Raw genomic sequence first — 25,687 nt, 5'->3', positions numbered from 1 at the left:
CCATGGTCTTACGGTCAACGCATAATATTTGGCTAAAAACTGACTCACAGAAACACTGAGAAATATGTGTGTTAAACTCTTACCCTTAAAATCCAAGGCTCCTTCGAGAGGGGGTTATGTCGAAAGATAGTCTCTTTAGTAAACTAATCTGCATCCATTCGTGGTATTGGTATTCAATCAAATTATTAAATGTACTGCTCAAATGTTCAACCAACTGTTGGACAAATTGGTGCTTAAAATGCCTCCAATTGAATCACCATTTAACTACTACAACACCCATCGATATAAAATCCATCTAACAATTGTTCCATACTGACTTCTTTAGTATTGTTCAACTATGAAAGGCAAATTGGCTCCACACTATCACATCAGGTCATTGCAGTTTCCAGTGGTGGACTGTAACAAAGTAAATTTACTTGAGTACTGTACTTAAGGACAGTTTATGAGTATCTGTACTTTACTTGAGTATTCTTTTTTGAGGTACTTTTTACTTTTACTCCATTTAAAGACAAATATCATCCTTTTGACTCCTCTACATTTCTATCAGTGCTCTAGTTACTCACTACTTGATCTTTGAAGTCAGCTGATGAGTTTTATTTTCTGAAATCAGATCCCAAAGACCGTAAACTGTTGGTGTCCTTGTGTTTGGTTTGTCTCAGTGGTGTAGGCGTACCTGGGTTTAGCGGAGATGAAACATTCAGTGCGTTCATTTAGTCGTGGTGATGATGGCTATGACTGAGAAGGATGATGATTCTCTACCTGAGCACCTCGGCCATATTTTAAACCCACCTTTGAGGTTTTTGAAATAAAGAATGATTGTTTGTATTGTTGTAAATCTCTGATCTGTTTACCACACAAACTTCATCACAGCCTCCAAAACATCAGCATCTAACCTGAGAAAGCATGTGGAGGTCTGGAGCTAACACACTGCTTTGATTCTAGATGAACATTGTAAACTTGTCTGTGCTTGTAGTGACTTAGTTTAGATTTCATGGTAGACTTTGTAGATATGAAATCATGTTTTCTAGATAAACAGAACGGAATGTTCACCCATGCATTCTTGACTGCACTCAACCTTTGTGAAAATACATTTAGAGATATTTTAAAAAGTACTTTGAATACTTCAGTATTTTTAAAAGCAAGTACTCCAGGACTTTAACTCAAGCAAGGATTTGATGGAACAACTTTCACTTGTATTGGAGTAATGTTTGACCAAGAGGATCTATACTTTGACTGAAGTAATGAAGACGTGGACTTTGTCCACCACTGGCAGTTTCTGAGAACACAATAACCTGTCCTGCTCAGTAAAGGCTCAAACATCACCTGTAAAGAAACTTGGGCCATTTGCACTTACTTGTTGTGGTTTTATGAGCTTATGTTGAACATATTTACCTAGGGTAACCACCTTGGATTTGTGAAATGAAAGGGGCACTCAACTAATTGTTTGGGGCGGAGGGCCTCGGCCACTATTACCAATTCAAACTGACTAAATGAACATAAAATGCAATGGCTGCCTGTTTTTGTTTGTTTGATTCTACAGCTTGATGCTTTTTTGTTTTTCCGTGGTTTCCAATGCATTTTAACTTTCATATTTTATGGAGGTTTTAGGCGGACACAAAACGCATTCAAACTCTGACAGTGTCGCCCAGTCAGGATTGTAACTAGTATATTGTTTTTTTCGTGCTGGTGGCTTGCATGTCTGTGTGATATACGCATAGATGGGAAGAAAACGCAGCAGAAGCACGGGGGACCTTTCTAAACTACAGAACGGAGGAAATCAAATGAGGGTTTTGCATTTCCCCCCAAAAACGGGACAAATTGTATCCTGGGAGAGATTTTTATTTTCCCGGGACAGCTGGTGAAAAAAACAGAACAATTCTGGGGAAAACGGGTGGCAACTCTATATTTACTGTCTCATCAGTGATAGATTTAGTCAGAGCCTTTATATTGTATTTTTCCTGTAGATACTTTTAGGACATTTGTGTTAAGTGTTGTTACATTTAATTCAAATTAATGTATTTCATCTAAAGTTTGTAGACGTGTTGAAAGAATGTGAACATGGGTAAAGTGTTAATAATTCTGAGAATAAGGTCAGAATTCTGACTTCAATTTCAGAATTCTGACTTTATTCTCAGAATTCTGACTTTAATCTCAGAATTCATACTTCTGAGAAAAAAGTCAGAATTTTGAGATTAATGTCAGAGTTTTTACTTTAATCTCAGAATAATAACTAAAAAAAAAAATTGACCTATTTTTTTTTTTTTCAGTGGCCCCTATCCTCTTCCGTACAAAGATAACATCATAAGTTAAATGTTTTTCTTTAAATGGTTGACATGTTTAAAAACCGTTGGGCTCGTTGGATTAAACCGTTTGAACATGGCGCCCTCTCGTGGTGCAGGATATTCACGAACCGTGTCCGCCATTAGTGACGCAAGTTCCGGTTGTGTAGCAGCCATTTTGTCTGTTCGGGCAAGTCTATCCTGACGGTTACGAACTGCAGTTCCACCTTGGAAAACAATTTAAAATGTTTTATTAGCAGACATATTTCCTGTTAACTAAAAACAGGTCGCTTTATAAAATCTGTACCACAAGTTTAAAGGTGGATGAGGGCCCTCCTCTTCGAGAATAACCCTCCATCCGGCTGTAAAACCTGGTAGAGCTGAGACATGTCGTGTGAGGAGAGCTACTTGGCCATCATACGGTATCTGACTAACGAACGGGAGCCCTACGCGCCGGAGACTCCCAGCAACACCAAGAGGAAGATCCGCAAAGCGGCGACCTGCTACGTGGTGAGGACCGGCACCTTGTTCTACCAGCGCCGACTGAAGGGCCAGGATGAGTTCACCGAGCTGGAGGTGGTGCTGCAGGACGGCCGGAGGAAGGAACTGATCAGCGCGGTGCACATCACCGAGGAGGGGGAACACCTGAACCAGCAGGTCACCTGGGAGAGCATCTCACAGAAGTACTGGTGGAGAGGTATGATGACAAAGCTTTGACTGCAGAGGTGTGTGCACACGTTCACTGTAAGGTGAAACACTCAGCCGGTGCGGATAGAAAGCCTGCAACATATATACAGACTGACTCTCTGGCGCCACCTAGTGGTCATTCACTGCTCTGTAGCTGCACCATGCTGTCTGCTGTTTGAAACCTTCTTTCTAATCTTTGTTTTCTGTGTTGTTAACAGAGCTGATATGGTGCAAACACATGACTCCTTCTGATTAAATCACATCAATCATTTCACAATAATATAACAAATACATGCGTTTGGTAGTCAATATTGAAGCATGATATTGTTTTTGCAGACATCACATGATTTCAACTCAACTCATCTTTATTTATACAGCACCTTTCATACATAAACATGTAGTCCAAAGTGCTTCACAGAATAACAGGGAGACAGAAAACAACAGCAATGGTAAAATTAGAAATGGCATTATTATAAATAAAATACTTTAAAATAAAATAAAATTAATACAGTAAAATTAATAAAATAAGTAAGAGTGGAAAGAAAAGTTAAAAATAAGATATATTTAACAAGATCAGATGAATACAAGAAACGCTTGGATAAATAAATAAATGTTAAAGGCCCTGTGAGGAGTTTTGAACTGGCTGAGAAACAGACTGAAAATGATACTGATGCTTCTTTATGACCTTCAATAGCAAACAAGACCATCAGCAGCAACACTGACACTTTCTCTGTTGTAATTTGTAATGCCTGAAACCGCCCTGAGGGGGTAGGTGTCAGACCAGACGATGGACATCTCACTTCAGAAACAGACTTTATTTGACTGTTTTCATGGAAAATAATCACATTGCCTGATAAAGTTGACTGTTAAAAGACAACAGGCTGAGTTTTTTGTTGAAAACACTACTTTTGCATGTATAGGACAAGAGATAAGAGGTATCACTTTGTCCACAGGGGGCGCCAGAATCAATACAAAAAAAAGTTCCTCACAGCAGCTTTAAAGCAATTATAATAATAATAATAATAATAATAATAATAATAATAATAATAATAATGCACTCCAGGGCTAAAAATAAATTACTTCAAATGAAAAGCTAGATTAAAAAGGTAAGTCTTCAGTTTACTTTTAAACTCACTCAGAGAGCTCACTGTCTTGATATCCAGAGGCAGAGTTCAGAGTTTAAGGGTTTAAAAACAGAAAGCTCTCTCTCTCTTTGTGTGAGACACACAAGGAACATTTAAAAGGGAAGCATTCGAGGACCTCAGTGATCAAGCTGGAACATAAAATGACAGGAGATCAGTGATGTATGGAGGAGCAAGGCTGTTAAGAGCTTTAAAAACAAGTAAAATGACTTTAAAATCAATTCTAAAAGAAATGGGTTACCAGTGCAGTTTTTAAGAGAGGGGTTCTGTTATCAGTTTTATTTTTCCTTGTTAAAACTCTGGCTGCAGCATTTTGGACAAGCTGCAGTTTCTTTAGAGATTTTTTGGGCAAGCCATTAAAAAGGGAGTTGCAGTAATCGATGCAGCTTGTGATAAAAGCATGAATTAAAATTTCAGCATCTTTCTGGGATAAAAAGAAAGATGCTGAAAGATGCTTTCTAACTTCATTAAGCTGATGGCACAGATTTGTTTTTCCTGATATTTAGAAGCTATTAAGTCTTTGTATCTAATCTCATTCAGATATTAAAACAAGGAGGTTTCAAAATCTACATATTCATTGGATAAAATAAAAAACATCACTTAAACTTACTTTAAACATACAATATCTATATTTAGAGAATATTCAAAGTTCATTCCACTACTTTCTAAATAGAGCACCCTTTACAGAGGTACTTCAATCAACCATGTCTCCTAAATGCTGCAGCAGAGATATTAAAAAAATCTTAAAAATGAGATGATCTAATTCTGATTCAGGCCTCCTGCTTCAGCTCCACTTTCATATGTGCATACATTTTAAGATTTAAAAATGTTAAAGTCAACCCTCAAAGCTTTAAAGCTCCTGTGAGGAGTTTGAACAGGTCAGGAAACACAGAGGGGATTGATAGTGATGAGTCTATATGACCTACTAAAGTAAATGACACCATGAGCATAAAGTTTGACTTGGTGTGAAACCTCAACTGAAGCAGAAGAGGTCAGACGTGTTTGTTAAAACTGCACCCTGCAGAAACAGTCTTTATCTAGGGTACAGATTCCTGATTAGTGACACGCTGTTCAATGGGGAAAAAAACTATAGAGGGAAACATAAGCTGAGAGAGAGAAGAGGGATCGCTTTGTTCAAGTGGGACAGCTCATTGCATCAACATCCAAATCCATCTCACGTCCCTGCGTCCCATGCAGACCAACACGGAGCCTCGATCAGCTCCTTTAAACTTTAAGAAGATTTAATGATCATAACAAACGACTCAGACTCAGAGTGAAGAGACAGAGAGCTGTGATCGATAACATACCTGCTGATTGCATCCTTTCCTTGAATCTTCACTCGTCAGTGCTCGTTTCACATCAGAAGAATGAGATACTGTCCCTTGAGAAGTATAGACGTATTCTTTGACCCGCCCTCTGAAGTATATAATCTATGTCTTCATATAATGGACAGCAGAGCAATATTAAATCCTTGATGTATAAGAAGAGAGTGCTCTGTTCCTCCATAGATGCATTCATACCTGCACTCAAAGCTGATTCTCTCATTTCCTTTAAATGTTGTCTTAAGACTTGTTTTGCAAATAAGATCATGTCTCTGTGTGGCCTGAGTTTTAATAGTTATTTTTTAAAACTTAAATGAAGCATGCCATCATTTTTTCTTGCAGGGCAGCACTATTTAAATACATTTTATTCTACATCCTGATTAATCAACTGCAAACGCATCATGACAGCATCGTTATCAGCCGTCCAGATCAGCAAACTGTTCATTTGAAGTGTTTTCTATTTTTAATTTTAGAGCATTTATCGGCCAGTACTCATTGAGTTGTTGTCTTCCTGCATTCCTCATCCTCAATTGAGTATTTTCTCAGTCTGGATTATCACCCAGACGGTACGAGCCATGTGCTCCAGGGTAGATTTTTGATTGTATTTATTTGCTAAGATGAAGCTGTTGTCTCTCTGAGTGACTCATCCTTTTGTTTTGAACCCCCTCAGGTATCCTGAAGAACGTGAAAGACCACATCCGAGAGTGTACCCACTGTCAGATCAGACGAGGACTCGATGACGGCTCGGGAGCTCGTCTGTTCTCCCGGCCGGGGAGACGCAAAGCAAACGCTAATGAAGAAGAGGAGGAAGAGGAGGAGGAAGAAGAGGGAGATGATGGATTGTTTTTCACAGACTCGTCCGGTCAGCTGAGATCCAAGCTGGCCAAAGCGTCCAAGCACGAGCTGGTGTTTGTAGGTTTCCCTATCTTCCTGTTTCAGTCTCTTTAATCACAGAGAGGATGGCCATCTCCTCGCATGTTTGTGTTTTAATCATTCATAGAATGACTTTAATGTGCAACAAGAACTACTCATGTAGAGTTCCTCAAGCTGCAAGCTACAAAACAGACATACAGGCATACACTGTGTGATAAGGAGTGGATGCTGATTCATTAGTTGGGTTGTGCGGCTGATTTTGAAACTCAGTGTCATGTGGTTTGTCGAGTAGGGAGGCAGGATTGCAGCCCGATCAGCTGCTCCTGATCACTCAGGTGAATTGGTGCTGTGTTAGACATTTTGGCTGGCAGACAGCTTGTACAGAGGAAACAGGGCAATGAGTGAGCCCGCACCTTGGTTCTGAGGCCGTCTGGGTCAGTCATGTCTTGTTGTTTGAGGTTGTCTCTGCTGTCGAGTGCTTAAGTTGTTCAGATTGTTTCATTACTTTGTAAAGTCGTATTTTTAAAGCTGGGGTTGGTAGTCTCGGAAAACTAGCATGAATTTGAACGTAGCATGTCCTCAGGACTCGGTCTAACCCCTCCCCTCCTCCCTCGGAGCTCCTCCAAAACGACGCCCCCCCCCCCGCTCACATGCACAAGCGCTGCTGACTTGCGACCATATGATGGTGACTGATTCAAAACCGGTCCTCACCAAAACATTCTCATAGTGAAAGTTAAAAACACAAACAAACATGGCTGCTGTTAGTACTCACAACTGTCATTCTAGCATTATCCAGTTGTACTGGTGACACGATATCAGGAGAAAAGTTATAACACATATATAATACTGTAACAGCTCTACTGTTTGTTAAACGTGTTCAGTGTAGATGTTCTTAATTCCTACAGTGTTGACAGTCAGTGAAGGCATCAGGAGAGGTGTAGAGTGTGCGAGCTGGAGAGAGGAGAGACAAGAGGAGAAGTTCTTCATTCATTCAAACTTTGATTGTTGCTTTGTTGGTTGGCGTGATCACGGCCGACAGTGACCGGTTATTAAAGATCAACGTGTTCACGAACCGGCTCGTCATCCCTACAGCGTCCAGACGGACGCTACAGTACATCTACATTTTCTGTAGGACTTATTGAATGTCATTAATTCTTCTGCTTGTCAGAGCCCCCGTGGTGAGAGCTTTTTAGACTCTGATCCGGACTACAGTCCTGAGTAAAGCACCTCATCAGGTCAGAGGGGACAGGCCCGAGGTCGAGCGAGAGGGGCAGTGAGTACAGTCAGGGGAAGCAGAGGCAGGAGACGGGGAGTGAACGCCGGGGAAATGTATGCACAGGAGGCGGGCAGAACAGCAGGACGGGATTTGAATGGTTTAAAATTTTGGGACCCAAAAAACTTTTTTTTACCTCTTTTTTAGGAACACATTATGTATTGATTACCATCAGGACATAAAGATCATTTTAACCAGTATAACAAAAAGTGGATCTAAATCTGACTACCAACCCCAGCTTTAATGATGCTAGACAGGGCCGTCACAGGGGGGTGCGAGGCCCTGTGCGAATTTGAAATGCGAGGCCCTGCTCTTTGACATGGATGCGCAATTAAGCATGAATAACAGTCACACGGACACAGCTTCTAGGTTCTACTGCACACATTATCCCACTGCATTACGTTTTTATCAATAGAATCACACAGCATTAACATACACATAGTCTCAGCTATGACTTTGTGCTATTTATTTCAAAGGGGAAAAAACCAACTGTGCAACGAGTGGCTTTACATCAAGTCAGCTCAGTTTTAACAGACATTTTAAACAAGTATAATAAACGTCCATCTTCATTACAACTATACACCACTCATTATTTACTGCACTGTAACTCTAACAAGTGAGATGGACTTACCATGCGTAAATTGTGCAGAAATTGATCATGTCAGAGTCACTTTCCTTGCCTTCTTGGATGCAAACTCTGCAATAAGATCTTCATAATCCAATCCAATTGAAAGCAGGGCAAGCCCGCACAGTCTGTCGTGTGGCATGGGGGTGTGCAAATAGTTTTTTATTAGTTTCAACTTTGAAAAGCTTTGCTCGCCCGATGCCACCGTTACTGGAAAAGTCCATAGGATCCTGAGCGCAATCTCACAGTTAGTGAAAGTTCCTTCAGTTTCTTTGAGGTAACAACGTGTTTGAAGTGCTGTAGTTGTTCCCTTTGGGATTATCTCTCCAAGTATCCTCAACTCCTCAAAGAGGTCTGGTGCATTTTTATCCTGAGATTCGGACGTGCTCAGAGCATCACTCAGTCTTGTGCTCTGTCTTTGCAGGTCAGTCTCCTGCATTTCACGCAGTTTGGTCAGATCAAAAAGAAATCCAAACATTTTGCCAAACTCCTGCATTTGTTTAAAACGGGTATGGAGAGCAGTGAGGGCCTGGTCCGCTGGCATATTAAAATAGTCAGTTATATCCGCCTGCTCTGGGTCTGGAGTACATCCGTTTTCTTTTTCATCACGTTAGCTTTTATTTCACGTTCATCACTGTGTTGCCTTTATTACAGGCTCAGTGTCCATATCAGAAGCAATCTCTGTTGTAGTAGCCTTTGCAGACACACATCGTGTCTCTGACTCAGACAAAATCATATATAACTAATGTATTTATTTAAAAACAAAATAAAATAATAATAATGATAATAATGAAAACAGCAGGATTGCAGACGTGAGGCTCTGTGTGGGTGCACAGTTCACACAGCCCATGCAACAGCTCTGATGCTAGATATGAAAAACAAACCCTGGACAGTGTCTGAAAGCATGATGTCGACATCAAAAACACACAGATATAAAACGATCATCCGTGACAGTATGACCAACCGTGCAGGCTGATGTAACATGACACAACAGCTCCACCACAAGCTATACTTAGACAGAGCATCTTCACTTTGTTGACACTACTGTGCATATTGACAATGCTCCTTCTCAATTTCAGAATCAGAATCAGAAATACTTTATTCATCCCAGGGGGAAATTCAGTTGCTCTATACACAATAAGTAAGAATATCAAATAATATTAATAGAAGAAAGTAATTAATAAGATATAAATACAATACAATGAAACTAATGATAATAAAAGTATGTACAGAAGACAGAATAAGCTATGTAGAAAATAAATACATGGTCTGTCTGGAGATCAGGAATTGGGCACTCTGGTGGTCTGTCTGGAGATCAAGAAGAGGGCACTCTGGTGGTCTGTCAGGAAGAGGGCACTCTGATGGTCTGTCTGGAGATCAGGAAGAGGGCACTCTGGTGGTCTGTCTAGAGATCAGGAAGAGGGCACTCTGGTGGTCTGTCCAGAGATCAGGAAGAGGGCACTCTGGTGGTCTGTCTGGAGATCAGGAAGAGGGCACTCTGGTGGTCTGTCTGGAGATCAGGAAGAGGGCACTCTGGTGGTCTGTCTGGAGATCAGGAAGAGGGCACTCTGGTGGTCTGTCTGGAGATCAGGAAGAGGGCACTCTGGTGGTCTGTCTGGAGATCAGGAAGAGGGCACTCTGATGGTCTGTCTAGAGATCAGGAAGAGGGCACTCTGATGGTCTGTCTGGAGATCAGGAAGAGGGCACTCTGGTGGTCTGTCTGGAGATCAGGAAGAGGGCACTCTGGTGGTCTGTCTGGAGTCTGGCTATGGCAGTGTTGAGAACGTTGGACGCCGTAGTCGGGTTGGCAGAGGGGGGATGTAAACAGCTACCAGTATGACATGTCAGATCTCCCTGTGCAGATAATGTGGTCGGTGCTGTCCCGGTCTGCCCGGTCAGTCTGGAAGCCATCAATGGAGACGCTGTGGTCAGGAATATCCTGATGCAGCCATGTTTCCATGAAGCACACCATGCTACATTCCTGAAACCCCTTCTGACTCCTGGCTAGTCCTGTTATTGACACATCTATAATCTCTGGTGCATATCGACAATTGTCAGTGCTCTGTCTTGATTGAACTCATGCTGCGTGAGCGCGTAACTCATGAACGTTTGGTTGAGCGTCGTAAATGATTCATTGGTGCGATGTCTGTTAACATTACTCCATCATGTGATTGGAGCCAGGTTGGACTCACTGGAGGCTGTGGTGGAGAGATGCACACAGAAGAAGCTAGAGGTCATTCTAAATGACACAGATCATCCACTTCAGAACTTCTTTGTGGACCAGAGAAACAGCAGCAGTGGACGGCTCATCTCTCTGCACTGCAGGACTGAGAGATACAGAAAATTATTCATCCCTGCAGACATTAGGCTTCATAATCCTCTAGCCAATGGGAGATGAGCTGACAGACTGCTGAATTACTTGTTTTATGTGATTTTTATAATTTTATCTGTACATTCTATTCTATTCTGTAACGGAAGCCTGGGGCAGAGCAGCGACTTGTGCATCCTGCAGGTTTCAGCTTCTGTTTTCCAGAGAGGGAGGTGCTTTTTCTTTCTGCAACAATCCCAGACGCTTAAAAGATACAAAATACAAGAAAGAAGCACATATAATGGGCATGCCACAAACTTCTAGTATAATTTTGTATGATAAAAGGTAGCACAACAAGCCTTTAACCAGTCTTCCTTGTGTGCTCTTTGCAGGTGGACAGTAAAGGTGAGGTGAATCAGTTCCTGCCCAAACACAGCCAGACCATGTTGGACAAACTGAACCAGCAGCGTCTCAATAATCAGTTCTGTGACATCACTCTGCTGATCGAGGGCGAGGAGTACAGAGCTCACAAAGCCGTGCTGGCGGCGTGCAGCGAGTACTTCAACGAGCTCTTCTTCGAGAAGGGTGCCGCCTCCACGCACGAAGCCGTGGTCGACCTCTCCGGTGAGACTCTGAAGTTGTTTTCTGTTTGGACTTTGTTGGCTCAGTTGCTCAGTTTTAACCTTCCTGCTCCTCCCTCTTCAGGTTTCACCAAAGTCAGCTTCCTCCCTCTGCTGGACTTTGCATACACCTCCATGCTCACCTTTAATTTCTGCATAATGGCGGAAATCGCGAACCTAGCGCGTCACCTGCTCATGACGGAGGTGCTGCAGATCTGTGAGTCTGTTCATAAGCAGGTGGAGGCGCAGAAGTTGACGGTGTATCAAAAAGGAGACGTGCACACGGTGGTGTCGAGCCAACCAGCTCCTCCGGACGAGTCGAAGGACGAGTCTGGATCCTACACGCTCACCATCCAGAGCGACGGCCAGGCGGTGGTCACACAGGCGGGGGTGGCTGTGACAGGAGAGCCTTTAGCCTTTGTGGCAGCTCCTGAGGAGGCCTACATCCAGCAGCCGATAGCCATAGTGACAGAAGCTGTGGATGGAGACTCGGTGCAGCAGGTTGAGGCTGGACAGAGTGAAACAGTGACTCTGATCACTCAAGGCAGAGAGGCCGAGCCAGGAGAGACGGTCACTCTCATCTCCTGCAGAGGGGAGGGAGCCGAGGGGGAGACCATGACCGTGGTCACCCACAGCGGACAGGCTGGAGCCAGTGAGTCCCTCGCTGTGGTGTCGGCCTGCCTCGCCATGGAGCAGCCACAGGTCCCTGAAACAGGAGCCGTAGTTATAAACGTAGACCAAGACAAAGTGATCCCCTCGGAGGCCGTCACACAACCATCTGAAGCAGCGACGCCGTCTCAAGAGAAAGAAGAAGAAGAAGAAGCAGCAGCAGCACCGCCGCCCCAGAAACGCAAGAGAGGGCGTCCAGCCAAGGTGAAGAAAGAGGTGGAGGTAGAGGAGTATGTGCCTCTGGAGGAGGAGGATCCCTCTGCTGATGAAGGCCACGGAGACAAACTGGACTCAGCGTCAGATGAACCAAACAGACGGCAGCTCAGGCAGCGCTCCATGGCTGAAGGCGGGTACGCTCGTTTACACATGGGGCTGGACGAGGACAAGGAGGGGAAGAAAGCATCCACGCCTGTACGGGCTGCAACACCAAAGGTACAGCGTCACATTCAGAGAAGAGACTGATCGTAGCCTTATTATCATTCACCTGACTGCTACAACAATAAAACTCCTGAGGGTTAAACGTATGTAAAGCACAACAAGTAATACAATAATAAAGACTTAAGACCACTTTACAAGGTGATGTTTAAAAGAGAAGCAGAAGTATACGGCACATACAAGGCATATTATTGTTACACATAACTCACAGGTTTAAGAGTCAAAGCAGAGGTAGACCAGAAACTCTAAAAAGGTTCACTAGATCTGACACTGAATATCATAATAAGACTGTTATGGTTACTAGACCAGTGTGTTTCTCTTTTTTACCTCGACATGTTTCAGCTACAAACTTCCTGCAATAATGCATTTGATTTGTTACTCACTTTACATTCTAGTTAAAGGTGACATATCATGCAAAATCGACTTTTTAATGGTTCTCTACCTGAAATATGTTTCCCAGGCATGTCTTCAAACCCCCTGAAAATGAAAAAAATCCATTATGCCCCTGTTCTGATTTCTCCACCTTTCTGTAAATGTGTGCTGAAACCAGCCGTTTCAGTTTTCAGTGTTTTTCATACGTCACAACAATATCCGGTCTGTAACGGAAGTCAGAGCTCGGAGCTTGTTCAGCCCATATACTGTCTACAATACAACTCAACCCCTCCTCCGTTTTTCATTCCCTGCACACGTGTGCTAACAAGGAGCTTAGGAGGGAGGCATGCTAGTTGTAGGCTGTCTTAATAAACACAAAGGTCGGTTTTACTCCCCACGTCTGCAGATTTGAAAATCTAGTGGATGATTTTTATTTATCATGGATAAGTGCCAGCGCTAGTTAGCATAGCCACATAGCTACATGTTGGTAGCTGTGTACCAAGACACACGTCTACATACTGACAAATAAAACAACAAGAAACACTAAATCTGTGACCAATCCTTCAGAAAGGTCCTGCTGCAGGCGCCTCTCCGTCAGGATCAGATTCTGGATCAAATTTAGAGGGTTGAAGTAACGCGGGTCTGTGAGCAGCCAACATGTAAACATTAGATCAATGTGCTGGAGAGCCGAGGGCACATCCACTTCCTGAGGGGGCGTGGTCAGAGAGAAAACAGCCTGTTCTGAGCAGGGCTGAAGAAGAGGGTTTTTCAGGCATGCCAAAATCTGATTTCAAAGTGTTTTTTTGAGCATAAACTTTAAAGACATGTTTTGGGGACCTCTTAGACCAATATATATTGATGAAAAAAGCGTGATATGTCACCTTTAAATTAAACAGATAAAAGCAGCAGGGGAGGTCAGATAAAAATGAGGGAAATGCCCTCCGAAAGAGAGAGGATCCCAGTGTGTCAGTTCCCCCCGGCAGTCTAAGCCTATAGCAACATAACTAAGAGCTGGTCAAAGTCTGAGCCAGCTCTAACTATAAGCTTCCTTGAATTATGGTTCAAATAAAAGTCTTGTGAGTTAGAGGAGAGTTAGTAAAACTTTTTGGGGCCAGATAAAAAGCATCTTATTATAACACAGAAAGGTTTCTCCTTGTAGGATCCTGCACAGCACCATCAGACACTTTGAGCCTCGAGAAGCAGAAATAAGTTAAGGTGTATGCTAGGGATGTACACATTTAATCTATTATCCATTAATTGATTGTTAAGAAATTACTCGAAACATGCATTTTTGTTTTCAATTTTCTATCACATCGAACAAACATCATGTGGTCTCATATTACATGAAGCTATCAGGGAGGTGTTTTCTGTTTAAAGCATGTTTGGATGTGAATCAGCTGACTGAAGGTGTTGCACACATGCAGCAAAGACGCTCAGCTGGCGGCTGTGCGTCTGGTCTCCACTTTTTAAAGAGGATCAATACGCAACTGCTGCCAACAACGACACAGACATGAAGGTTGACAACTTTAAACAGGACATTTTAACCTTTAGATAAAAAGCCGACAGACTGGTGAGAATTGCTAGTGCGCTATGTTTGCAGAGCAGCAACATCAGAGCCGTCTGGGCTTTTCTGCAGCTGGACTGAGTCTGACCCGGTTGCGCTCCCGGCTGACACCTGACCGAATACACGTTTATTTTTCTCAATAAGAACGAGTAGACAGAAAACTGGACTTTGTGAGTCTGAAGTACTTTACTGTTAGTATTATGAGCCTTCACTTTATAAGACTATGTCCATGGAGAATATTTTTATGAGCCTGATCGTTGATAATCAGTGTTAAACATGTACCTGTATTCAATACCGTCAGTTCTATGCATTTTATTGCTGTAGAAAATATTATTTAGGGGGAAAACGTATTTGGCTTTGTTTTTAACATGAGAATAATGTTTTTTTTTATTGATTAGTCGATAATTGATCGTTAACATTTCCAAAAATCAATCATTGAAATTACTTTAAATGTACATCCCTACTGTATGCAGATTTGAAAGGTGTTAATATTTGAAAGGCAACTAGAATTTCATGTTCTTATAAAAAGATAAAGTTGTAGATGGTGAATAATTGTGATCATGTTTTTAGGTTCCACTCAGGACAGGCAAGAGGGGACGACCACCGAAGCAGCCAGTGGAGACGCAAAGTGAAGGACAGTCTGTGTCGGAGTCGGGAGCAGATCCAGAGGCTGACGCTGCAGAGAGTCTGGACACAGTAGAGCTCTGCACAGACGAGACACGGATGGAGGTAGAAGACTTACAGACTGAAGGAAAGGAGGACAAAACTCCAGAGGAGATCACGGACGGAGAACACGCCTGCTCGGAGTGCGGCATGACCTTCCCTCGACGCTACTCGCTCATCATGCACTCGCTGAAACACGAGAAGGCTCGAGGATACAAGTGCACTGTGAGTATGAGTGCTGGCTGCACGTCTCATTGAACTGTTGATGTCATGGATGTTGTGATGACTGTGTTTACTGTTTCTTCAGCTGTGCAGTAAAGAGTTCCAGTACGCCGCCTCCCTGCGTGCTCACCTGGCCCGACACAAGCAGCAGAGCAGCCAGCGCTCCTCCGCCCTCAAATCCGCTGCGGAGGGGAATGCCGAGGGCGATCTGGAAGACAAGACTTTATCTCCTCACACCAAGAGAGAGTTTGTGTGCGACATCTGCGGGAAGACGCTACCGAAGCTGTACTCTCTGAGGATCCACATGTTGAACCACACCGGTGTGCGGCCTCACTCCTGTAAGGTCTGCGGCAAGACGTTCGCCCACAAACACAGCCTGAAGATGCACCGAGCGCTGCACGACGTCACCAAACAGTTCCAGTGTCAGTACTGCAAGAAGTCGTTCGTGAGTAAGCGGAGCATGGAGGAGCACACCAGTGTCCACACAGGTCAGCACAGACTACAAACAAACATGTCTTTATTTTTGGTGGTTCTGCTTTAGTTCATCCAGGTTTTAAAGATGACATATCATGCAAAATCGACTTTTTAATGGTTCTTTACCTGAAATATGTTTCCCTGGCATGTCTACAAACCCCCCGAAAATGAAAAAAAATCCATTCTGCCCCTGTTCTGATTTCTCCACCTTTCTGTAAATGTGTGTGAAACGAGCCGTTTCAGACTTCCGTGTTTTTGTTACGTCACAACAATATCCGGTCTGTCACGGAGTCAGAGCTCGGAGCTTGTTCAGCCCATAGACTGTATAAAATAATACTGAATCCCCTCCTCTGTTTTTCATTCCCTGCACATGTGTGCTAACAAGGAGCTTAGGAGGGAGGCATGCTAGTTGTAGGCTGTCTTAATAAACACAAAGGTCGGTTTGACTCCCCACGTCTGCAGATTTGAAGATCTAGTGGATGATTTTTATTTTTCATGGAAAAGTGCTAATGCTAGTTAGCATAGCCACATAGCTACTTGTTTGTAGCTGTAGCTGTGTACCAAGACACACGTCGACATACTGACAAATAAAACAACAAGAAACACTAAATCTGTGACCAATCCTTCAGAAAGGTCCTGCTGCCTTTCTGGCAGAGGTCAGTTTTACTCTCCACGTCTGCAGATTTGAAGATCTAGTGGATGATTTTTATTTTTCATGGATAAGTGCTAGCGCTAGTTAGCATAGCCACATAGCTACATGTTAGTAGCTGTGTACCAAGACACACGTCGACATGCTGACAAATAAAACAACAAGAAACACTAAATCTGTGACCAATCCTTCAGAAAGGTCCTGCTGCAGGCACCTCTCCGTCAGGATCAGATTCTGGATCAGATTCAGAGGGTTGAAGTAATGGCGTCTGTAAGCAGTCGTGTATATTCAGCCAACATGTAACCATTAGATCAACGTGCTGGTGAACCGAGGCCACATCCACTTCCTGAGGGGGCGTGGTCAGAGAGAAAACAGACCGTTCCGAACAGGGCTGAAGAAGAGTGTTTTTCAGGCATGCCAAAATCTGATTTCACAGTGTTTTTTTGAGCATAAACTTTAAAGACATCATTTGGAGACCTCCTTAGACCAATATATATTGATGAAAAAAGCGTGATATGTCATCTTTAAGACCTGTGTTTTCTCTCCTGCTCAGCTGACCTTTCTTTAAATGTAACTTTACGTTCTCACTTTTTTTCACCATCAAATTATAAATTTCTGCAACAGGTGAATCAAAGTATCTCTGCAACACATGTGGAACAACTTTCCATCGAGCCTCCGCTCTCAGCAAACACCTGAAGAAGCACCTCCCCAGACCTGACGTGCGTCCGTTCGCCTGCGCTCAGTGAGTCTCTCTTCTTCTCTCGTCAGTGATTCCACGCTCTAAGCTTCATTCCTTATTAAAATGTGTTGAACTCGTGTTTCCTGCAGCTGTGATAAGCGGTTCTTTGAAGCCAAAGACCTCCAGCAGCACATGAACAAACACATGGGTCTGAAGCCATTCCAGTGTCAGGTGTGTGGAAAGTGCTACAGCTGGAAGAAAGACTGGTACTCCCACGTCAAGTCCCACAGCGTGGCAGAGCCCTTCAAGTAAGTCCGACAGAGCGGAGGCCTGTACTGTCCTTCTCTTAGTTTCTTTAAGTTTGATGACTCCCAGGACGTCACTCTTTCTGAATTGTAATTTATTTATTATAGGATAGCCCCTTATGATGCAGCATCTCATTTCAAAGGGGTCCCAACAAAATACAAAGCAAATTAATACAACTAAACAGTAAATCAAAACAAACCCAAATACACAAACACAGACAGCTCTCCCTAACCCTTACTCACTCCTGGACCCACCCAGAACCCCGCCATTACACAAAATCATGACAATAGACAGCATCAGCAAACAAAAAGGTATAAATAAAGCACATTAACACACATCACAAACAGGAGCAGCTTGTTTTTAAATGCTAAAACAGATTTGATTTAAAGCAGTGGATGGAGGTGATGGATTTAAGAGAAGGGGGTAGATTTTTCCAATCGGATGGGGCTTTGTATCTGAATGACCTGTGACCAATTTCTTTATGGATTCTGGGGAAAATGAAGAAAGGATGCTGCGTATGTCTGAGGGAATATGAGGATGAATAATGAACCAGGGACTCTTTTAGATAAGGCGGACAGTTAATATGAATACATTTAAAAACAAACTGAAGCCAGTGAAATTGTCTTCTTGTTTTAGGCTGAAGCCAATTAAGTGCTTCAAACATGAGGCAATGGTGTGTTCGGTATAGACACCGTAAAACAAAGCGACAGAGAATTAAAAACAGTGTTGAGACTGAAGGTGCGTGTCTGACGTGCACTGATAGACAACATCAGCATAGTCCAAGATGGGTTATATTATTTGAGATATAATTATTTTCCTTACCTGAAATGAAAAACAGATAACCGAGCTATACAGGGTGCCAAGACAGCCATACACTCTTTTAGTAATATAATTGATATGTGGCTTAAAGGAGAGCTCGGAGTCAAACCAGAGACCTAAATATTTAAACATATTTACTTGCCTAAGAGGAGATCCGTCATCAAAATAAATTAACACAACAGGTGAGCGGGAGAGACGATGTCTTGTGCCAAATAACATGAAACATGATTTAAAATAAGCCTATTACTGGGAAACCAGTTTTGTACCAAATTAAAATTGTACTGTAAAGAAAACTGAATTTGTGATATATGACAGCCAGATAGATGACAGTGTCGTCGGCATATAGATGAATGTGACAGTCTGAACATATTTGAGGTAAATCATTTATAAAAATGGAAAAAATAAATGGGCCTAATGTGGAGCCTTGCGGGACACCGGACTCAACAATAGTACAATTTGAATATGAGCCATTAAATACAGTAAACTGACGTCTGTTGTGAAGGTAGGCATTGCACCAAAGAACAGCATTTTGATTTAAGCCAATGAAATGTAGTTTGTCCAGAAGAAGGTAGTGATCAACCATGTCAAAGACTCTGGTGAGATCTATAAAAATGGCACCAGTAAGCTTGCCTAAATCAACTGCTGAGGCCTTGCAATTTTATACAATCACCGCAACTTTCCCGCAAATTTGACCAATTACTTTAATCTCAGCCCCTGCATGTCATCGGTTTCATCATCAACTGACTTCCTTGGAACATAAACATAAGTCCTCACTTGATCGGCACTTTTCAACAACAAAACACGCACAGAGAACGGGTGAAAAGAGGGGACAGCAGGCAGGACAAGTGACCATGACAACGTTGTTATTTATAGATTGAGGGGCTCAGTGTTAGCTTGGTCTCTACCTGCAGCAGGTGTGCTTTATGAACCAGCTCTCCTCACCTCCATGCATCTGTCTCATCTTCATTGATGATTTTTACCCCCGGTGTGCGTTAGTGACAGAGACACAACCGGGGGACGTCTGTTTACTATTTGATGTTTGACGTTGTTGCCGTGGTTACCGTAAAAAGCTCTGCATCTACAGCTTGATTTAATCCAGTTTGGTGAAACATCAGACACCTTTTGTAAGTTTTGATCAACTCCTCATCATCAAAGATTCAGATTCATTTCAGAGTGCCGTGAACTGACTGACTGTGCCTCTGTCGCTGCGAGGTGCATTTAGGGACCGTCGTAAATGTGCAATACAGCCCTTTCATGGCATTTTTCTGTGAATCAAGAGAATCAAAATACAGTCACAGTGGTCACATCAAGGATGTTTTCTAAAAACTACTGTAATGTAGCGTATTTACTTGCCCCTGAGATGTTATTATGAAAAAAAAAAAAAAAAAAAAATCACAACTTTCGCCGCAATTTTTTCAAAAAGCTGTCGCAAATTCAGGCATTTTGGGCCGCAACAATCACAAAAAAATCCCGAAATCCTGGAGGGACTGATTGGTGAATTTGAGAAGAGTTGTTGTGGTTGAATAATTGGGTCTGAAACCAGAGTGGGATGGGGACAGAATATTAAAGCGATTTCAGTACAGAGATAATTGATTAAAGATAAGTTTCTAAAAGATTTTTGCAATTGTACAGACAATGGAAATAGGCCTGTAATTATTTATATCAGACGGATCTCCACTTTTAAAAAGAGAGGCACATTTCCATATGGATGGTACACCACAGGTGGACAGAGACAGATTAAATAAATCTGCCAGAGGATACATTAATACATGAGCACCAAGTTTAATAAATTTAGCTTCAAGACCATCTGGACCAGTACTGCAGCTCTCCTTTAACTCACTAATGATGCTATAAACATCTTCAGGTAATATTTCATTAAAGGAAAATGAGCTGTTTGGAGGAGAAAGATTGGTGGGATCAGCCCCAGCATAGGAGCTGGGGCTGAGCTTTGAGGAGCTTTCTCTCACATGTTTGCGTTGTGTCCCGTGTCCCCTCAGGTGTAACATCTGTGGAAAGGAGTTCTTCGAGAAGGCTCTGTTCAGGAGACACGTGAAGAAAGCCACACACGGGAAGAAAGGCCGGATGAAGCAGAACCTGGAGAGGGAGTGTGAGCAGTGCGGGAGGAAGTTCACTCACCTCCGAGAGTACAGACGCCACGTCAACAACCACCAGGGTGAGACTCCAAACCACGGCCTGAGTGCAGGATGTGGACGTAGACCTGTTCAGTTTATTCATGTTGCAGCTTTCAGTTTGACTTGTTGGCTGGTGTAGTCTTGCTTTTGTGCAGCCTGTCAGCGCTGTTGATCTGAACTCTGTCCTTGTGTAAAGATTTCACGACCCAGCACAACAGCCCAAAAAGAACCATCCAACCTGACACTAAACTTTACCTGACAGAGATTTTAAGCTAACGCAGCATCAGTGATATCATTCAAATCTACACGTTATAATGAGTCGTTGAGATCGCTACGCTTATAAAAATACGATCAAATGAGATGATTGAAATGAAGCTGCTTCATTTATGACTATAGGACATTTACTTATTCCACACAAAAATGATCCAAGCTGACAACTTTCAGCTGAAGCCTCTGTTTTGTAAAAGACACTAAGTGGAAAAATGTTTTCTCTGCTTCCCTTCTGTTTCTCTCCCTGTTATCATCTCTTTTCTTTTTGATATCTGGATTTTGTTTTCTTGGTGCTGCATCAGGTGCTGCATGCTCTAGACCAAAGTTTGCAGCCCGTGACCCCCAAAATATTGGTGCCGAAAACTTGCGACCCCCACTGTCCCTCAAAGTGATTTAATATGTCTTCACTTAGCTGGTCTGCAGAAAGTTAGCCTACCTATATGAGCATGTGTCTGTGTTTCCTGTGCAGTTATGAATTAACCTGCTGCTACTGATGCTTTTGATAATTCACTGTTCACTAACCTTAAAGCTGGGGTTGGTAGTCAGATTTAGATCCACTTTTTGTTATACTGGTTAAAATAATCTTTATGTCTTGATGGCAATCAATACATAATGTGTTCTTAAAAAAGAGTGAAAAAGAAGCTGCTATCTACAGCTGGAGTAAACCTGGGAAACACCAACCAATCCCTGCCATCAGGTGCCAAATGATGAAACCAATCAAATCCTGTCCTGCCGTTCTGCCCGCCTCCTGTGCATACATTTCCCCGGCGTTCACTCCCCGTCCCCTGCCTCTGCTTGCCCTGACTCTACTGACTGCCCCTCTCGCTCGAGAAACAGAAAATGTAGATGTATTATATGTATTGTAGCGTCCGTCCGGACCCTGTAGGAATGACGATGCGTGAACACGTTTAGTTTTGATAACCGGTCACTGTCGGCCGTGATCACGCCAACCAACAAAGCAACAATCAATGTTTGAATGAATGAAGAACTTCTCCTCTTGTCTCTCCTCTCTCCTGCTCACTGTGAGTTGAGTACTAACAGCAGCCATGTTTGTTTGGGTTTTTATTTTACACAAGGACCGGTTTTGAATCAGTCATGATCATATGGTCATGAATCAGCGGCGCTCGTGCATGTGAGCGGGGGAGAGTTGTTTTGGAGGAGCTCCGAGGGGAGGGGGGAGGGGTTAGACGGAGTCCTGAAGACAGGCTACATTCAAATTAATGCTAGTTTTCCGTGACTACCAACCCCAGCTTTAAACTTAGGAGTCAGCTGGCAAAAAGGAAGGCAGGAAACTCATTATTACATTTTATATTTTCAAGGTTTTATTTAAAGCCTAGATACTACTGTTGATATTTTTTACTATAATGGGTAAAATGTACTATTTTTAGATAACTTTTGTCATTCAACTTTTTTTTATTGCAATTTTTTAGTATTTCTTTGTTCTCCACAAGTTACCAATTTATATATAAGTTATACAAAACCAAATAATAAACAAATACAAAAAACTACAAAATAATAATAACAATAAATAAATAATAATTAACAGTCCAAACAAGAATGAAGACAAACATCAGAAAACAAGGTAAATAAACAAAAATAAATAATAATAATAAATATTTTAGATAAATAAAAAAAACTAACATCTGGAAGACATCTCGCGACCCACACTTTGGGAACCCCTGCTCTAGACTGTGGTTGGATCAATCATTTTCCACTCGTGTGGCTAGGACTAGCTTTCTGCGTATTCTTAAGCCTGGTTTCTAAGTCTGTGTTGACTACTACATAGTGAGCACTACATACTTCTGTGTGTCCACATCGCTGCACTACTCAAACATTGTGCGATTTCTATGCTAGTCATTATTCCAGTGTCTACTTCTGCTGCATTCTCTGATTGTTTCTGCAGGAAACTTCAGCAACTTCAAAAAAATTGTCAAAAGTGTATGATGTTGAAGTTGGAGCTGATGAATGTTGAGCAGCAGTTGATTATACTGCAGTTACTGCAAAGAAGAAAAGAAAGGAAACATCAGAGGTGATATGTGACTGATGTAAGGTGATTCTTGAAATCAGATGCTACCTTGCGGACCAATCACAGGGCCTCCTGTTCTCCACATTTCGATGCATGGTTTCATTTTTGAGGAGGTGCACGTCAGGCTACATGCATACGCTTCTGCGTAGGCCCAGGTTTACGTCCACACAGACATACAAACAAGGCTTGAGGAGTGAGAGGTGCCTCAGAGAGAGACGTCACAGTTTTTCCAGATGAAGGGTTCAGACTTATGTTCATTGAAGTTTTATTAGTTTTGCATCCAACTTCGAATTTCTGGTATTGTTAAAACCATAATCGCAATCGGGGTCACAGATGTATTGTGAAGAAGTTTTATCAAAAGCTCTTGCACTGTTAGACTCCGTTTTGAAACCATTAGAGTTGCCCCTGCTGGTCATTAGAAAGAAATGAGCTTTGCATCACTTTTCAGTCTTGGAGGGTTAATCCACAAGAGTCTGAACTGAAAACCTGATGTATGTAGTCTGGCTCCTTTGTTTCTGAATGCTCATCTCTCTTGTTTGTTTTCTGTCGTTCTCAGGAGTGAAACCTTTCGAGTGTCTGACCTGTGGCGTGGCCTGGGCCGACGCTCGCTCCCTCAAACGTCACGTCCGCACACACACAGGCGAGCGACCGTACGTGTGCCCCATGTGTCAGGAGGCCCACATCGATGCACGCACCCTCCGCAAACACATGGCCAAGTACCACGGAGACAACCTGCCCGGGAAGATCATGCTGGAGAAGGACACGCTGCAGTTCCACAACCAGGGAACGCAAGTGGAGCACGCCGTCAGCATCCTGGCGTCCGAGCTTCCCCCCGAGCTCCGTCCGGCCCAGCAGGCGACCGCGGAGGAGATCGAGACGGTGCTGATCACAGAGGAGACAGTAGAGGCTGTGGAAGCCGTGCAGCCCGCAGCGGAGGCAGACGGCTCGATGGCGACGCTGTCAGATCAGGGCATCATGCAGGTGGTGAATTACGTCCTGGCCCAGCAGGCCCTCACAGGACCCAAACTGGATGAAGCCCCCGAGGTGATCCAGACCATGGAGGTGGAGGTGGCTCACGTGGCCGAGGTGGAGTAACTTAAACCTTTACACACAGACTGATACGTCGCAGTGTTCCTAATGGTGTGTGTGGAATAAACCAGAATGTAAAAAGAGGATTATTTTTCTGAGGATGTAAATAAAGAGATGAGTCGGCTCAGAGCTGTGTGCGGGATGAAATGTGTGCACGCAGTCTTATTTCTATGTTCTCTGTAAATAAGTAGATAAACATCAACTGAAATAAAGGTAGACATTAAGACTGCTCATGTCTCTTCTTTCTTTCATTGCTCTGTTCAAGGTTTATGGTTTCTAAAGCCCCTCTCCTTTGGACTCATCGACCAGTCAGGGTCCGGGAGGCAGACACCCTCTCTACTTTTAAGATTACTTTTTGATAAAGCTTATATTTAAGCTGACACACTGGGATCCTATCTCACTCCTTCCCCCCAACCCCCTCATCACTTTCTTTAACTCTCCCTGTCCCATTAAAGTTACTAACCATAGACCTTTCTGGAGTCCCTGAGCTCCCTTGTCTCGTAGGTTCCTCTGAGCTGTCGTACACATCCTCCTGCTGTGGACATTCCAGACTCCAGCTGATACGGACGTGCTGGACTCCAGCAGCAACAGCTACTACTCGTCTCATCACTATCACCGCTCCCTCTCTCTCTTATTCTCCTCTATCCTTCTTTCCAGACCCAACTCGGTCGAGACAGATGTGTGTCTAACATGAGTCTGGTTCTGCTCGAGGTTTCTGCCTGTTAAAGGAAATTTGTCCTCTCCGCTGTAACTAGCTAAATACTGCAAGGTGCAATGCTCATGGTGGATTAAGGTGGGGTAAGACTGAGTCTTATACTCTAAACAAACAACAACAAGAAGACCTACCGATCCAAAATGGAGACGTATGGGTAAACCACTTCTCCAATCTTTTTGGCCCAATAGAGCAGAATAAAGAACAAAACACACATACAAGAGAAACAACAAAGTCTAGAGTCCACTATTAAAGAATATCAGAACCCCTTGGATTTTCCAATCACACTCAAAGAACTTCAGGACAAAATCCAGTCCCTGAGATCTAAAAAGGCCTGTGGTATTGATGGAATCCACAATGAAATGATAAAGTTTACAGACCTCAAATTTCAATTGGCTATTCTAAAACTCTTTAACGTTGTCCTTAGTTCCAGGATCTTCCCCAATATTTGGAACCAAGGACTAATAACACCTCTTCACAAAAGCGGAGACAAATTTGACCCCAATAACTACCGTGGGATCTGTGTCAACAGCAACCTGGGAAAAATCCTCTGTATGATCATAAACCACAGACTCCTACATTTCCTCACCCAAAATAATGTCCTCAACAAATCACAGATTGGCTTTTTACCAAATTATCATACAACAGACCACGTCTTCACTCTTAGCACCCTAATCCACAACCAAATTAACAAAAAGAAAAGCAAAGTTTTCTCCTGCTTCGTTGACTTTAAAAAAGCTTTCGACTCAATTTGGCACGATGGTCTACTGTACAAACTATTAGAGAGTGGAGTTGGGGGGGAAAATCCTATGAACTCATTAAATCCATGTACACATACAACACGTGCGGTAAAAATTGGCAAAAAACACACAGACTTCTTCCAACAAAGCCGGGGGTGAGACAAGGATGTAGTTTAAGCCCAACCCTCTTTAAGATCTACATCAATGGACTGGCAAAGGCATTAGAAGAGTCTGTGGCACCCGGTCTAACCTTGTTAGACTCTGAAGTTAAATGCCTACTGTACACAGATGACCTGGTGCTCCTATCTCCAACCAAAGAGGGGCTACAACAGCACCTGGACCTTCTGCACAGTTTCTCCCAGACCTGGGCCTTGACAGTCAATCTATCCAAAACCAAGATCATGATTTTCCAAAAAAGAAACAGCCTCCAACACCACACATTGAGATTCTTTCTAGATACTGTTGAAATTGAACACACGAGGAAGTAGACTTACCTAGGCCTTAACATCAGCACCACAGGTAACTGTAACAGCGCTGTGAACGACCTGAGAGACAAGGCCAGAAGGGCTTTCTACGCCATCAGAAGGAACGTCAACTTATATTGTCCAATGCGGAATTGTTAAAAGCTACACTTCTTCTTTCAGAACGTTCAAATAAAATATCATTATCTGTCTACTCTGTAACAATTTAACATTATTTAACTTTATTTACGGAGGCCAACACGGAGGCCAACGCGG

General features: G+C 42.9%; 1 protein-coding gene across 1 annotated transcript; it reads left to right on the top strand.

Moving 5' to 3' along the window:
* Positions 1 to 2,351: 2,351 nt before the first annotated feature.
* zbtb11 (zinc finger and BTB domain containing 11) lies at positions 2,352 to 23,727 on the top strand. Its single transcript, XM_034704754.1, has 10 exons — positions 2,352 to 2,976; positions 6,101 to 6,342; positions 10,902 to 11,133; positions 11,215 to 12,230; positions 14,740 to 15,057; positions 15,140 to 15,542; positions 16,802 to 16,919; positions 17,006 to 17,164; positions 19,979 to 20,154; positions 22,966 to 23,727. Exons 1-10 carry the CDS (start codon positions 2,667 to 2,669, stop codon positions 23,502 to 23,504), a joined length of 3,513 nt encoding a protein of 1,170 aa, XP_034560645.1. The 5' UTR covers positions 2,352 to 2,666; the 3' UTR covers positions 23,505 to 23,727.
* Positions 23,728 to 25,687: the final 1,960 nt, after the last annotated feature.

Source organism: Notolabrus celidotus, chromosome 2, assembly GCF_009762535.1.
Source record: "Notolabrus celidotus isolate fNotCel1 chromosome 2, fNotCel1.pri, whole genome shotgun sequence".
NCBI lineage: Eukaryota > Metazoa > Chordata > Actinopteri > Labriformes > Labridae > Notolabrus > Notolabrus celidotus.
This window is presented reverse-complemented; position numbering and strand designations above follow the sequence as displayed.